The following is a 14,568-nucleotide window of genomic DNA, read 5'->3' as shown; positions in this document are numbered from 1 at the left end:
GGCGAGGTTTGACAGGGGAGCCAAATCGAGCTACACTAATTGAAATGTCAGCCATGGAGGGCGATTTCTTCCTTACCGACGAGAGCAAAACAGGCACAATAATTGAGCTGTCAAATCTATCAAAATAACTTCTTTACATGGAGACTGGATTGCCCTCCGGTGCTTCCTTATGCTAGGCTAAGCACTTTGTCTCCAATTTGCTATGCTTTCAGAATATTCCAGATCAGATTGCTGCCGGTTATGTCTGGTGGAAGGAAACAGGAAGGGCTCATGCATGTTTTATGACAATGCACAAATCCTGGTGGAATCACAGGATATCATGTCTCGCTCTTTACGAAGCTGCAGCACCTGGTGTTCCAACACAATGCAGCTTCACTTCGTCTTATTTCCAATTTTACACCACAGATTCATCATGTCTCTGAAGCCTGGGCACATCAAACCAATTCATTATCGGCTAAAATGTCATCTACCGTCTCCAATCCAGCTCCTTCCACTTGTGCTTCAGTGGAAAATCACTTTAAAAGAGCTGTGTCTTGACGCAAGCGTCGGCCTTGAAATCCTGATAGTCCACATACATCTCTTACCTTCTTTACACGTTGCGCTGTACGTCAAACAACAATAGAATCCAACAAAATAGAAAAAGGCCTTGGACCTCCAGAGAATGAAAAGGGCTCAGTCGCCCGGCCTTCACCCGACACAGAGAGCAGATCCTGGGCAGAGACAGACAGTGAGGCTTGGAGACCAGCTCCAGCAGTGTGCTCCACAGCTCAATGAGGCCCTGGCATCCAGTGACAGCTGATTTTATTTTAGAAGTCCCCCTTGGTAAAAAATAGGATGGACTTGGGAGAGAGGGTAGGTGGATGTGGGTTGGCTTTTCTTAGTATCCAGTATCGAGGTACCCAACATGCCCTTAACCTTATGTCACAGTGGTCTTATGGACACACATGTCCCTCACTGGGAGCCGGAAAACAGACATACTTCATTTTAGCAGCAGAGAGCAGAGAGACACTTGGCATTTGAAATCACTGCCTGTTAGCATGGTAAATATCATGGCATTTCATAACTCAGCACACACAGCGGTGATACACTCCATACACATTACTTCATTGACAACACAACTGTAGAGCACACTGTGAATGTGAGAGGGCTTATAGCATCTTATGACATGTTAACAAAACAAAAAAAGATAGTTCTACGTTTTATGAAATAGCTTATTCACTTTCTTTCAGGCAGTTAGATGTGAAGATTGATACCACTTTCATGTCTGTATGATAAATATAGCTAGCCTAGTTTAGCATAATGATGAGGAAGTCAATGTGCAAATAAACAAACAAACAAAAAAAATCTAACAACACATCACATGACCAAGTTTTTCTGGTGTCTAAACCTTAGGTATGAAGACACTGGGAACTTTTGAACCTTGGAGTGAGCAGACTGGCAGTTTCCCCCTGCTTCCAGTGTTTATGCTAAGCTAAGCTAATCAGCTGTTCATTTAAAACAGATGGCTGGGAATTAGACTTGCCCATGTCACACTAGTATACCTCTTCTCTGCACAGGCATCTCGTTCTACGTGTATTACTGATTATTGATTCATGTGATCAGCATTATTTACACTGCTTCTATCAATGTCTCCTCTCTGACAGTGTTTTCCCTGAGAAACGCGTTGATAGCAAAGCTCCTAAACCAAGTTCAATGTGTTAAAAACCTACTGTTGTATTGGTCTGACATGCAGGCTTGTGATGCCCGTCTGGAGCTAAAAGCTGCTCAACTTTTCAACGTAGTGAATGATTTAAAACATTCTGCCGAGAAGACTTGAGTGTATCTTTCTCTGGGAAACCTTTGCTCCCTCTAAAAACCCATCTCGTTCACTTTATGCCTGCCATCAGGATGCCTTTGAACTTTTTTCAAAGACGGCTCCTCAGATGGACAGAGAGGCACTACAACCGACGCAAAGTGAGGAAATTCACTGCAGTGCCTGCTGTGAGGAGGCACAAGAGAACTGAGCTAGAAATTTTTAACGATCAAGACACTCAAGCAGGTAATCGGTGGACAATAGGAAACCGTGTTATTATTCTTTCTTTCTGACTCTGTTTCTTTCTTTTTTTTTCCCACCTTTCTACTTCTTTCTTGGACATACGTTGCCCTGAAGCAGTGGCAAAGGTCCTCTTTTAAACCTGTGACCTCATGTTTGTGTGTGATCAGCCCGAGGCCTTTCATTCACTCTTTTTCGACCTCCTTCCTTCTAGAGATTCCGACTTTACAACCCCGGAATCATTTATGTCTTTTCTCTTCTCTTTCCTGTGATCATGACTGTTTCCAGCCTCATGTATGAAACACAAGGTGTTCATCTGGAGCCCACCCCGAGAGGAGCTGTTGGAAACACACTGACTAGAGTACAGCGTGGTTATCAGGCTTGTGGAGAAGCTGCACTCTGCTGATAATCCCGCCGAAATTGCACATGGATTTCCTGTTCCTAAAGTGGAAAATAAACATACTCCTGTAGAATACCTAATGAGGGGGCCTGAGAATATCTCAGAGTCCACATTCAGGTGAGTTTAAACTAAAATAACTCTCAGAAAATAAACTGCTGAATGCGATTAGTATCTTTAATTTGTTAAAGTAAGTTGTCGATAAAGAGATTGACTGTTCAATGTTATATAACAGTGGGTCTAACTCATCGAGGTTGAGTAGGAATGTGCTAATCGATGGCAAAGACTCAAGGAGAATTTCATCTGGGGTTTTCGTCCGTGTGAATGCAACGTCAAGGCATTCCCAGTCCCTGATAATTTTATTTTCAAGCTGTCAGGTTTAGAGAATCGTTTTTGACTGGCCAAAAAAGAAAGATGTGACAAAGTAGTGTCATGATATTATCAAAAATGTCTCTTACAAAAATGAGGTTACCATATTGACTCAAATATTAGAAAGTATTTTTAATTTTTTTTATAGATATTATGTCTGAAAAAGTTGGGTTCCATTGTATTCATTTATGTATCTGCAAGAGTAGTTATTAGTGTTGCATGATGGGTGTTTGTAGTCTTAATGTTGCTATGCTAGTGTAACATTTTTTGCTTCCTGATGAGTCAAAACAAAGTGTATTAGCTTAACTTGTGCAAATACCTGAATCTCTGTTACTTTATTTTAAAGGTCCAGTGTGTAAGGCTACAGGGACTTACTGGCAGAATATGGCAGTAATTAAATATAATATTTCTCAGTATGTTTTCATTAGTGTATTATCACCTGAAAGTAAGAGTCATTGTATTTTTGTCACCCAAGAATGAGCCATTTTTATCTACAAAGGGCAAGAGTCCAACATGTTGCAACACCATGTTTTTTGCAAGCTTTGCAGCCACTGCACAGTTCTCCTACATACTAGGAACAGGAAGGAGAGACAAACTGAGTGCGATCCTCAAGCTTACCGCTAGATGCCACTAAATCCTCCAAATTGGTCCTTTAAATCACTCACCAAAACTTGCTCTTGTAGGAGGGCTTTTATTGACTTTGTTTTAGTTACACTTTGTTTTATCAGGCATTATATTCTGTACTGTTATTTGTGCTTTTGCAGAACTATAACTGTGTCCTGAAAAGTGATTTACAAATAAAGTTTATTATTGTATTACATTATATTATATTATTTATTAACATTAAGCTGAAAATATACTTAAACTAGCTACAGCAATGTGAACTTTGCTGTATAATTGAGCTTTAATGGAAGGTGGTTTGGCCTTGTATGGCTTCAGTGATGAAAACATTAACCAGGGCTATTTTTTAAACCGTGAGTGATCCAGAACCTTTAAACTTTAAAGAAGAACAAGGAAAGATAAGGCGAAAATATAAAAAGAAAACATTTTTTCACATGTCCTCACAGAAAGGGACTCCCCCTTAGATAGCTGGATGAGTAATGGGACTTAAAACAAAATACTTTTCAGACAGACAAAACAATGAGACGCGTTGTGTTAATTATTGAGCTGTAGAGATGCTTTGGACAGAATTGTCTCTGCCTGCCTCCAGTCTTTATGCTTAGCTGAACTTATTGCTGCTAACTCTACTCAGTCTACCAATGTACTCATTTAGCTCTCAACAAGAAAGCCAATAAGCACATTTTCCAAAAGGTAAAACTATTCCTTTTAGTTGCGACTATACATATTTTGCTGAATAGTGCCCACTGTCACCAGAAGCAGCAATTATAATAAATTTCCTAACATTTTCTTGTAATTGTCCTTGACTCAAGTCCAGTTAGGTACTTTTGTTGCATGTTATGCCCTATCTCTCTATTTCCCATTATTTCCTGTCAGCTCTCTTATACTCATATTATCTGAAAAAGCAAGAATTTAAAGTAAAAAGGCACCATTTATTCTGACATTACTTTTGTCATTTTTTATTATTTGGAACTTGCTGTAACAGACGCTATAAAGTTCACACACTGTCCATCAAAAGTTATCTAGCATTAGCTATCAAAATTAGCTAATTAGCTGGCAAAGTACCTGAGTGTATTCAGTTGAGTAAGGGTTTATTTTATTGCTCTTGAATTCAGCTTTTCATTCGTGAGAGCAAAATTGTGTTTTTTCTTTTAAAAATTACACAATGTCGCCTTCAAGATTAAATTTAGGTAACACAAAAGAACAGACAGTAAACAGAAGAAATATCAATGAAGCTGCCTGGATAAACGGTGCTTCGACTGGAGCTCAAGGTGAAACCAAAGATGATAACAGTGTAATGACGATAAAACACATTCAGATTGTAAGACCTTATAAGAAACATTACGATTAAATGTGAATGATCTCAGGCAACAACCACTCTACACATTTCCACAAATACTAAACCTATAAAGTGTATAGATGTTGTATTGATTCACCCCGAGGAACCACACACCACCTCACATCAATACACCGATCGAGCCAAAACTCGATTTTCAATTTCCAAACATCAATCATATCCTCAGGGCCAATTTGTGTCCCGTAAAAGCCACTAAGGGGATCACATCTGAAAGTGACGGGAGGAAAATCTTTGTTTTTCCTGAGGATAATGTTATAAAGACATCATCATTTGGCATGCAAATCTGGGAGGAGATTAATTAAAACAAAAAAAGAGTCTTTTGGCAAATCCAGTTCCATTTGGCAGCGTTTGCACACTTTGAAAAATTCTCATGGGCCAAGTGCGTCTGACAGGTTTAATCAGCCAAAGACTAATATAAATAAACACAACTTTTAAATAACACAATAATAAAGCACTCGTGTTCAACTCCCACCATTGTTTATGTGCCACAAAGCCAGCCACAGTGTCATGGTGGTGATTCCGGTGTAATACGAGAGGAAACAAGTAAACAAGGACGTCTGTTTAGAAAAGGCAGCAGCATGGAGATTTAGAGTTGAGCTTTGCATCTGTTTAAAGCGCCGTTACTCCGCCACGGTGCTTTATTTAAATGTTGCAGCTTTACAGGGAGCGGCTGCCGCAGCCCCCTGCCACCTCCGCCACGTCAGTCATTTGACCTGGCGGTTTTACGCAGCGTTCGCATGTCAACTTGTCAGCAAAGACAAAAGCCGTCGCTCAGTCAGGACAACAGGAATGCAGAGGATCGACAAGAAGCTCCAATTTTAGACACGGCGCGGAGATTTAGAGACGCACAGTGTGACACGAGAGCTTGACTGATCTCAGGTAGAGATGGAGAGGCTGTGAATATGTTGAGAGCGAGCATGCATGGATGAGTTCATGAGTGTGTGTGCGTTTTTCACCTTGACACCACTTTGAGCCCTGTCAACACTTCCATCACTTTAGATTCTTAGTCTCTACAGTCACCCCCTGTCTTTGTCTTGTTTTTGTTGACAAAACACCACACAAGACACCAAGGTTATACAAGAAAATAATTATCAAAAGTGAAATCTAAAGCAGCTGTACTCAGGAATTTTATAAAAGTGATGTTTCAAATGACTTCTTGTCTGTGAACTGACCCACAGCTAATTATCACCCAATAGCAGTTTTATGGAGTCTTTTACTGCCTGTCAGCTCAGTGTTTTGGTTTTATGGCCCGTACACAAACAGCAGGCAAATAAACTTAGCCACTACCTGGAGAGCGAAGTGAAGCGTTTAGCAGCTAAAGAGCTACATATTTTTCTGAACAGGTGGTGGAGACCAAAAACAGAGATAAAAGAAAGTGTCTATTTGTATTGGTTCTATTGGTACCCGACTTTATAGTAATTCCATGCAGTTTGGGGTAAAAAAATGTTTTTTCCCCATGTAGTATAAATGCATTAGTTTCCTAATTCTACAGGGAGTGTATTTGAATATTCCTGTATACTAGTGTCCCTAAACAGGACTGGAATTGCAAAAATTGGGTACGACTGGAAAGCTGAGACTCTTGTGGATTCAACGACCGCCATTGTATTTATGTGTGAGGATGTTAGTCCCCACAGTCAGCATTTCATTGTTCAAATCAAGTGTAAATTATTTAGAATTTCAGCTTTTGTGAGTTTGCCCAAAAATGTAGATTTCTAAAACTACTATATTGCTGATAATGTTCTAAATTAATACTAATGTTTAAACTGAGGAGTTTGGACTGACCATTTTGTTTATTGTTTCCTTATTCAGGACGCTCAGTTAATTACACTGTTCTATGCATCTTAAAGAAAACTGAGACTATTCTATACAAAAAACTATTAAAAACTATGCATACAGCTATAAAAGAAAACTTATACTACAGTATACTAAATAAAAAAACTTTACAAATCTCTGCTGATTGCATTTGAAAGTGGTGGTACTGCAGTAGGTGCTTCATTGTCTGTTGCCTGGCAGAGATCTGCACTCTACTGAGTGCACTCTTCTCGTTCTTGGGGTGTTTTATCCAAAGTTTTGATTTTTTTTTTCACTCCCACAAATGTAACACTCCATGATCAACATGGAGCTGAGCTGATATGTTAGACCTTGCTCCCTTTAGTTTATTTGTGATCTGCGCAGAGTTAAATAAAATGTCCTGCACCTTGCACGGTAAGCTCCATCTGTGTGTACAACCGCTATCAGCGTCAGTGGAAAACAAACTGGAGGTAGCCACCACAGCATTGCTATCACAGTAATGGAAGCACGGTATCTAGTGAGCCCCAGCTTCCCATTAAAAACCTGCCAGGAGGCAGCCTTATCTGACCATGAACAATCTAGTTTTCAAAACCTGCTTTCTGCCAAATGTTTATCTTATAGAACAAATGGGACACCATGTTGCATTAACCATCCTGCAGCCTCGGCTGTGCGTGTGACAGACGAGTGTAACCGAGATGAAATCGAAGAGCTAGGGCTCTTTCTGAAAAGTCACATTTTGACTCTTTAAAAACACAAAAAAACAAGAAAATACTCACGAGAAGTTGTGTCCGTACGTGAGGCCATGGTCTTATCTGTTGACGGGTCAGCCTGAGTGAGACTGCTGGATGTCAGTCTTTTGGACGGGGAGGTGTGGACGGCTGTCACTTCCTGGTAGAGGGAAAGAGAGAGGGAGAGCTATCAGAGAAAACACCTGTGAGGTGACGCTACGGGTCATCAAAACCAGCTGGCTGTGCCCAAATCACCTTGCATGTACACACAGAAGATACACATGCTTCAACACATACTTTAATTATGAAAAATTATACAGTCAAGCTCTGGATTCCAGTGAATCTTTGTTGCTGTTCAATGCTCTGCACAGACAATACAACCACACACACACACACACACACACACACACACACACACACACACACACACACACACACACCCCTACGAGTGTAAAGAGAGACGACCTTGAACACAATGTGAACAGTAGGCATTGACTGGAAAGTTAGTACAAACAGCACTTGGTTGAATTTTAATAGAGCCACTCAAGCTGCAACTAAAGGTGTTTTCACAGCCGTCTATTGATAAAAGCTACAACATTGGTAAATGGCATGTCCTTGGTGCATACAGGCTTGTTTTTCCCCTTGAAGCATTTTGTCAAAACTTAGAAGTCAGCCAGTGCAACACGACTATTCAGTTGCAAATCATCCCCGCGGGGAACAAACACACCTGTGTTTGTGTGTGTGTGCATAGGCGTGTGTGTCTTTGCAATGTGCGGGTGTTTTTTTTTTTTTTTCATTTGCAAATCAAATGTATTCCCAATAGCGTTTTTTCGACAGCGTCTTGCCGGGCGTCAACGCGGAGTGACAACAAACTCAGCACACGTGGCGCATACACACACACACACACACACACACACACACACACAAACAAACCTGTGTCTGTCTAGCTTGGTCTCCATCTCTCTGCTGAAGGTGTCAAACATAATTTCAGGAATGCACCAAAGGACAAAACATTGTTCTCAAAAAATCCCATTTAGCAAATCCTTGAAAGACGTGCATGGTGATTTGCATACTTTCCTACAGTATTTCTCACGCGCACAAACACACAAAGTATGGCAGCACCGGGTTGTAAACATAATCTCTCCCTTTCTGTCACTGTCGGTCTCCCTCTCTTGCTCCTGAAGTAGCACTCGCATCGAATGAAACTCAAATCAGTGAGCAGCGAGGAACAAAAAGCACACGGTCCAAACCGGCTGCTAACCACAGCTCCCCAGTGCTCTCTGTCTGCATGCTGATATTAAACACAGTATTTTGTCTACAACGGGGTCTTACTTTGCTCAGGGGATGATTAAGTGCACAAGCGTTGAGGATGCTGTGTGTGAGGAATGTGTGTGCAAGTTTGTGGAGCTCATTACAGCTGGTTACAGAAGTGAAAGTCACTGAATGAGAGCCATTAAAGGGATTCAACATTTATCTCTCTTTGGTTGTCTGATGGGCTTGTTTACACTTCACTTAAAGCCAATGTCTGTAGTAAATGATGCATCCAGTACATGTGGTATGTGGGTGTGGAAAAAAACACATTTTGAAAGATTTTCTCAGTACATAAATAGATGGTATTCAGTTGCATCACAGCAGATGGAGCGATATACGGTCTAAATGAAGAATTGGCTGCGTGCACGTCCACTATCGTGAGTACTGTACATCCTAACCAGGCTGAACCTATCACTCTAAATCTTCACCCTTTCCAAAAACTGGAGCATCGAGACAACGTCATTTCAGGACTTTGTGGAAATGACTTCAACAATTGATCAGAATAAAAGACCCAAATATCCAAAATTTCCTCATTAATTAATCCACGTATTATTACACTGATTATGAGGATTTATTTATAATTTTTTTGGTCTTAAAAATGTCGGAAAATACTAAAGATTACTTTCATACTTTTCTACTTCCCAATGTCTTGTTTTGTCCAAGCAAATGTCCAGAATCCAATCTTATTAAGTATAATGTTAGGCCTATCACATTAGAGAAGTTGAAAATAATAAAATAATTTCGGAGGGCATTTTTGCTTAAAATAACAATTAACCAAAGAGCATTTTCTCTTGATTGACTTATAAACCTATAATTTTCGTGCTCTCGTAGAGCAGTGTATCATCTGTGTAACAAGAGAAATCCAATGCTTTTAATATTGTGCTATTTTTTTGTTATGCTTCTAATTATGTACTTGTTGAGTCATTTTAACAAAGCTTGAAATCTCCTCTCTCCACAATATTTGTAACTTTCCAAAACTGGCAATATCCCCCGCTTCACACAGCTATTGGTTAGGTGTGCTGAGGTGAAAAAAAAATATGCAAGGTTTCCAGGATTAAGCTAAAAAAAAGTACCAAAAAAACTTTTTCTAGCATCCGAGTCCAATATAATTTAAATCTCTCCACAGGACCATCTCAGTATTACATTTGCCACTGACGCAAGACTGAAAATTAGAATTGAAGTTGGTGAATTTTGTGAGTTACGAGTAAACAAGTTATTCATGTTACTGGTAAAATAATGTGCTTTTTTTCTAGAAGAGGCCATACAAAAGCAATTTTCAGGCACCGAAGAAAAATAGCCAGCCTGCAAGGAGAGATTGATAATGTGCAGTAATTCTGCTGACAAAAACCAATGAACCTCTTTGCAAGTTGGTCAAGGGCACAGAGAGAACTTCAGAGAACACGGTACTAAAAAACGGCATGAGCTGCAGGACATTGAAACAGGGATGTTGTTATAAAGGGGTATTACAGAGAAACAGAATGTGGGGACTAATCGATTATCAGCATCAGTCGATTCAAAAGACAACACATGATTTACATTTGGTGATTGATGGATGGATGGAAGTCTACATAGACAGATATCAGATAGATAGATAGACAGACAGACAGACAGACAGACAGACAGACAGGCAGACAGACAGACATCCCCTTGGGGAAATTCAGAGGATCACTGTTCAGAAGTGAGGACTGCAGTTATCCATTTTATGAAATACAATCACCGGATGAACAGCAGCAGTGCCACAGCTCAATGTCTCATGCAACCAAGTGCTATCTAGCTTTGAGTCCCTGCCATATGTTCTCTTTGGCGCCGGCTGCCACAGAGGAAGGAGGAAGAGTGAGGGGGGAAGTGGCGGCGGCGGTGGATGTCTGTGCATAGCTCCGACAGACTGACAGAGTTAATAAGGGACAGTGCTCGGTGAAATCTGTCTAAACGCTGCTGGCCTGTCGCGAGAGATAATCCCTGTGTAAAAAAAAAAAAAAAAATCGCTGGATCCTCGGCTAATGAAATCAATGCTGGCCATCTGGGACCGTTTCATGTGTGACAGACGCCTACAAAGAGGCCAGTCGGACCTGTGATGGTGAAACCATGGTAACAGGAAATAGTAATACATGCACTGCTAGCCTGGGGAGGTGACACCGTGACACCATCCACCTCAGCAGTGGTGCCTATTAGAGGGAGACATCAGCAGAGCGGAGACGATCCAGGAAACTGTGAGCTTGCCGTCACACGTGCAGGGACTTTTATCACTGACTGTCTGATGACAAATGTTGACATTTTCATCCTCTAACAAGCGGCGCTCCAACCAGTATGACTTTAACGACACGCCGTGGTCCACGGACGGTCTCTGAGGAGAGCTGTCCGCCTCTCTCCTCTCAAACGTTCTCTGTCTGTCCTCCCCCTCTCTCCTCCTGTGTCATCCTCTGTTTAAAAAATGTCAGTCCTAATAAGTCAATTAGGCAAGAATTGAGACCAAAGGTTTTATTTTTCTCAGCTCAAGTGAGGGAATGTGTCAGGCGGGTGAGATAATGTCAGCTGAAAGGGTGTAACAGTTTCTTACATGGATTAATAATGTCTTCACCTGAATCAGGCGGGTTTACCTCAGCCTGTTATAACGTTTTTCACAAGGGAAAGAAAATAGAAGTCAGTCCTGAACACATTTTTTTTTTTTTTTTTCACTCACAAATTGACTAGGGATTATTTTTGGTTTGGTGAACTAAGAATTGAACTAAAGGCCTCGGTTGCTTCAGAAAACTGTTTGCTGGATCATCAAATGGTCTAAAACCCCTGCCCCAAACATCTTCCTAACATTTGACGGTGCAAATTTTTGTAACTTTCCCAATCCAGCGATCGGATGCACACGCTCAGTTCACAAAGCAGTTGGCCTGGTGTGTAATTAAACAGGACGTGAACCCCTCTCAAGCTCTTTTTTGTTGATTCTTCAACACCGCCTGCAACTTTTCATGTATGTACAATTGAGTGCAACACATGAATGACTGGCTGAAAATGTGCACCATCCCCGTTTAAAGTATAACAGTGTTTCGTCTCACTTTTTGACCACAGGCTTTTCGTCCTGCCATTGACTGTGGCTGTTCGGAACAAGATTAACACATTTGCCTTTAGATACGGTTGGATGACGCATCATAGGGACTAGATTGTTTCAAGCATACCCTTAAGGGATTAGTGATAAGAAGATCAAAACCACGCTTAGATCTTTACATATAAAGCCACAGCCAGCAGCAAGAAAGCTTAGCTTATCTTAGCAAAGCCTGGAAAGAGCTGGACCAGTCTGAAATCTGCCCACTAACAAACTGTTGTCATCCGAGTAGCCTGTACTTGGCCTTCTTTATTAACCAGGTACGTTTTTATTTTTACTTGAGTCATTTTTATGGGAGTAATTATACTCTGGGAGAGATCTCTAATGAGATATAACGTATTATTGAGTTAGCTTTAGTGGTGCTGGTAGGTGGATTTTGCACCCTTTAGCCAGAATCAGGCTAGCCGTTTCCCCTGTTCCAAGTCTTTATTCTAAGTTACACTTCTGCTGGCTGCATTACATAACAGACAAATGAGAATGGTATTGATCTTCTCATTTAAACATCTGCAACAAAGTGAATGTGTATTTCCCAATATGTCAAACTATTTCTGTAAAGAACAAGGTGACGACATCTGTAAGTCATCCCTATTGGATGAAGTGTAAGACCACTGGATGCCTGTGATTTGAAAATGGATTACAGTCAGTATGATTTGGGCAAATGAACGTGGGTACGGCGAGTTTGAAGTTACCACAATGCCAGAACTTGCCAGAGCATTTATCCGTCTCTCCTGCACCTGACTACTTTGGACTCAAATAGGTCGGAAATTGCTCCGAGTGCTTTTGCAAAAAAAAAATCGATAAGGTCCACCGGTTCGATATCAGATGTGACATTTTGGAGGAGAGAGGGCACCCACATGGATGAATTGTACTTCTTAAACACTTTTAAGGTATTATTTTTGGATTACTCTCAGTACCTTTCCCCCTCGATCTCTTTTTCTTTCATTTTACTTCCCCTATCCTCCTCTTTCTTTTTCTTTTCTTGTGTTAAGACGGGTCCTTGGCCTGTTGAGTGTCTGCAGCATGCTTGTTATCCTGATTGTCTTGCAGGTGAATGAATGGTGGCCTGGGTTGTGCTGTTAGTGGAACTGGGAGCACCTGAGACCAGTGCTCCCATATCAACCAGCTTGGAGAAACTCTCTTCATAGTTTCTATTTATGTTTGTTTGTTTTTTTTTGCTCTCCTTTTTTTGAAACTCCTCTCAAATCCACCCAGAGGCCTTGCTGATTAGCACGCCACATGTCCTCTTGGCGTTTTGCAAATGAAACCGTTAATTTAATGCCTATGACAGTGTCTCTGGAGTAGCGCTGTAGTTCTGGCTGGTGGATGGCAAGTGACTGCAGGGGCCTGCCAAGAAAAGAAGTCATTCACACATGACTCAGTGTTTGGGTACTTCATTTTAAATTACAGTATTCCTTTGTTGGCAAATGGTGCATACACCAGTGAATCCGTGCATGTGGACAGTAGACACTGTATTTACACATACACTTCAGCCACATGCACGCTCACTCTGACAGCTCTTGGACTGAGCGCTTCTGGCTGTGAAAGCTGCCTTATGGGTTTGCTGGCATGACGTACAAGTGGCTGCTCTCGAAAGTGACTCATGAGACTGTGCAACAGTAAACAAATCACTGGGCTGACCGAGGCGACCAGTTGCTTTGGACTTATTTCTCTAAACGCGTCTGACCTTCTCCAACAATTCGAAGCAGTGAGCCAAAGGTCTGAGCAGTCATTCCAAAAAGCCAGGAGGAGCAACCCAACATTTGCTGTTTGGGTTTGTTCCCCAGTTACTGATCTGTACCACAAAGCAAGCTCCATTTAATCTGCCTGTCTTAAGAGTGATTAAAGCTGGGTAACTCAAACAAGATCAACAGAACCATTAGTGAAGTTTTTAATCTGATATGTGATTAAACACTGATACTCCAGAAGAGAACAAATGATATTCACCGAGGCAAAACATACACAATATCAACACACAACTAGAGTGTAATAGATTCAAATAGCACTTTTCAACCATGGATTTAACAACCCCTAACCTGAAATTTCCCACAACCTCACCCCGTAAGTAGTACATTTTAGGATGGAAGTCAATCTCACTATTCATCACGTGACTCGGACAGGACAGGAAAAGAAGCCAACGAGAGCCGGCAGATGGGAATCATACTAAGAATAATGACTTGATTATCATATTTTATATTTAATATTCAGTGTGTGTATGTGCAATGTACCCCTAAGGCTATATTACAAAAGGTAACAGTGTACTTGGTGCAAATGCAACCTACTGGCCAAACGGTGTGAATACAAAACTGTGCAGCAGAACACAAAGCAATCTTATAAAGGGATAGCGAGAACCAATCAAAATCATTGTATTTCCTACCCCTCCCCTAAACAAACCATACAACACAGGAACAGGACGGGAGTCATTCATCTGGGACTGGGAAAGGTCAGGTATTTTGTTTACTCTCGTATGGAATTGGGACGGGATGGGACAGGTGTGACACTCCCATGTGACCCCACACATAATGTCCAGCTTCTGCCTCGTTTTTCACTGTGTTCTATGGTTGTCAAAAGTATTGATAACTTTCAATAGCAGCAGTTTAAAGAAAGTAAAATACACTGGGTGCCCTGGTAGCTCAGTTGGTTGAGCATGTGCCTGGTGTACCGAGGCTATGAGTCCTCTGCAGTGGCCCTGGTCCAATTCCAGGCCTGCATGTGATGACTTTTAAATTTCAGTATGACAGTTTGAGGAGGAGGCTGAGCAGCTCTCCGGTGCAGGGTGCATTCACTGGGACTGATCGGCTGCCCTGAAGGAAGCACCGTCAGATCCCAGTCCTGCTCTCTTTCCGCTCCACACAGGGACCACAATTATCACCA

The 14,568-nt window shown here is 41.3% G+C and overlaps 1 protein-coding gene across 1 annotated transcript in view; it reads right to left on the bottom strand.

Annotated features, from left to right (window-relative positions):
* Positions 1–14,568, bottom strand: part of xirp2a (xin actin binding repeat containing 2a) — a 61,449-nt gene that overhangs the window by 29,469 nt on the left and 17,412 nt on the right. The window contains exon 2 of the mRNA XM_084713278.1: positions 7,341–7,452. Within this exon, the coding sequence (XP_084569404.1) occupies positions 7,341–7,452 (112 nt within the window). The remainder of the gene's footprint in view (positions 1–7,340; positions 7,453–14,568) is intronic.

Source organism: Lutjanus erythropterus, chromosome 24 (assembly GCF_056507025.1).
Source record: "Lutjanus erythropterus isolate fLutEry1 chromosome 24, fLutEry1.hap2, whole genome shotgun sequence".
In the NCBI taxonomy this organism is placed as follows: domain Eukaryota; kingdom Metazoa; phylum Chordata; class Actinopteri; order Lutjaniformes; family Lutjanidae; genus Lutjanus; species Lutjanus erythropterus.
The sequence above is the reverse complement of the archived record's forward strand: the minus strand, read 5'-3'. Positions and strand labels throughout refer to the sequence as shown.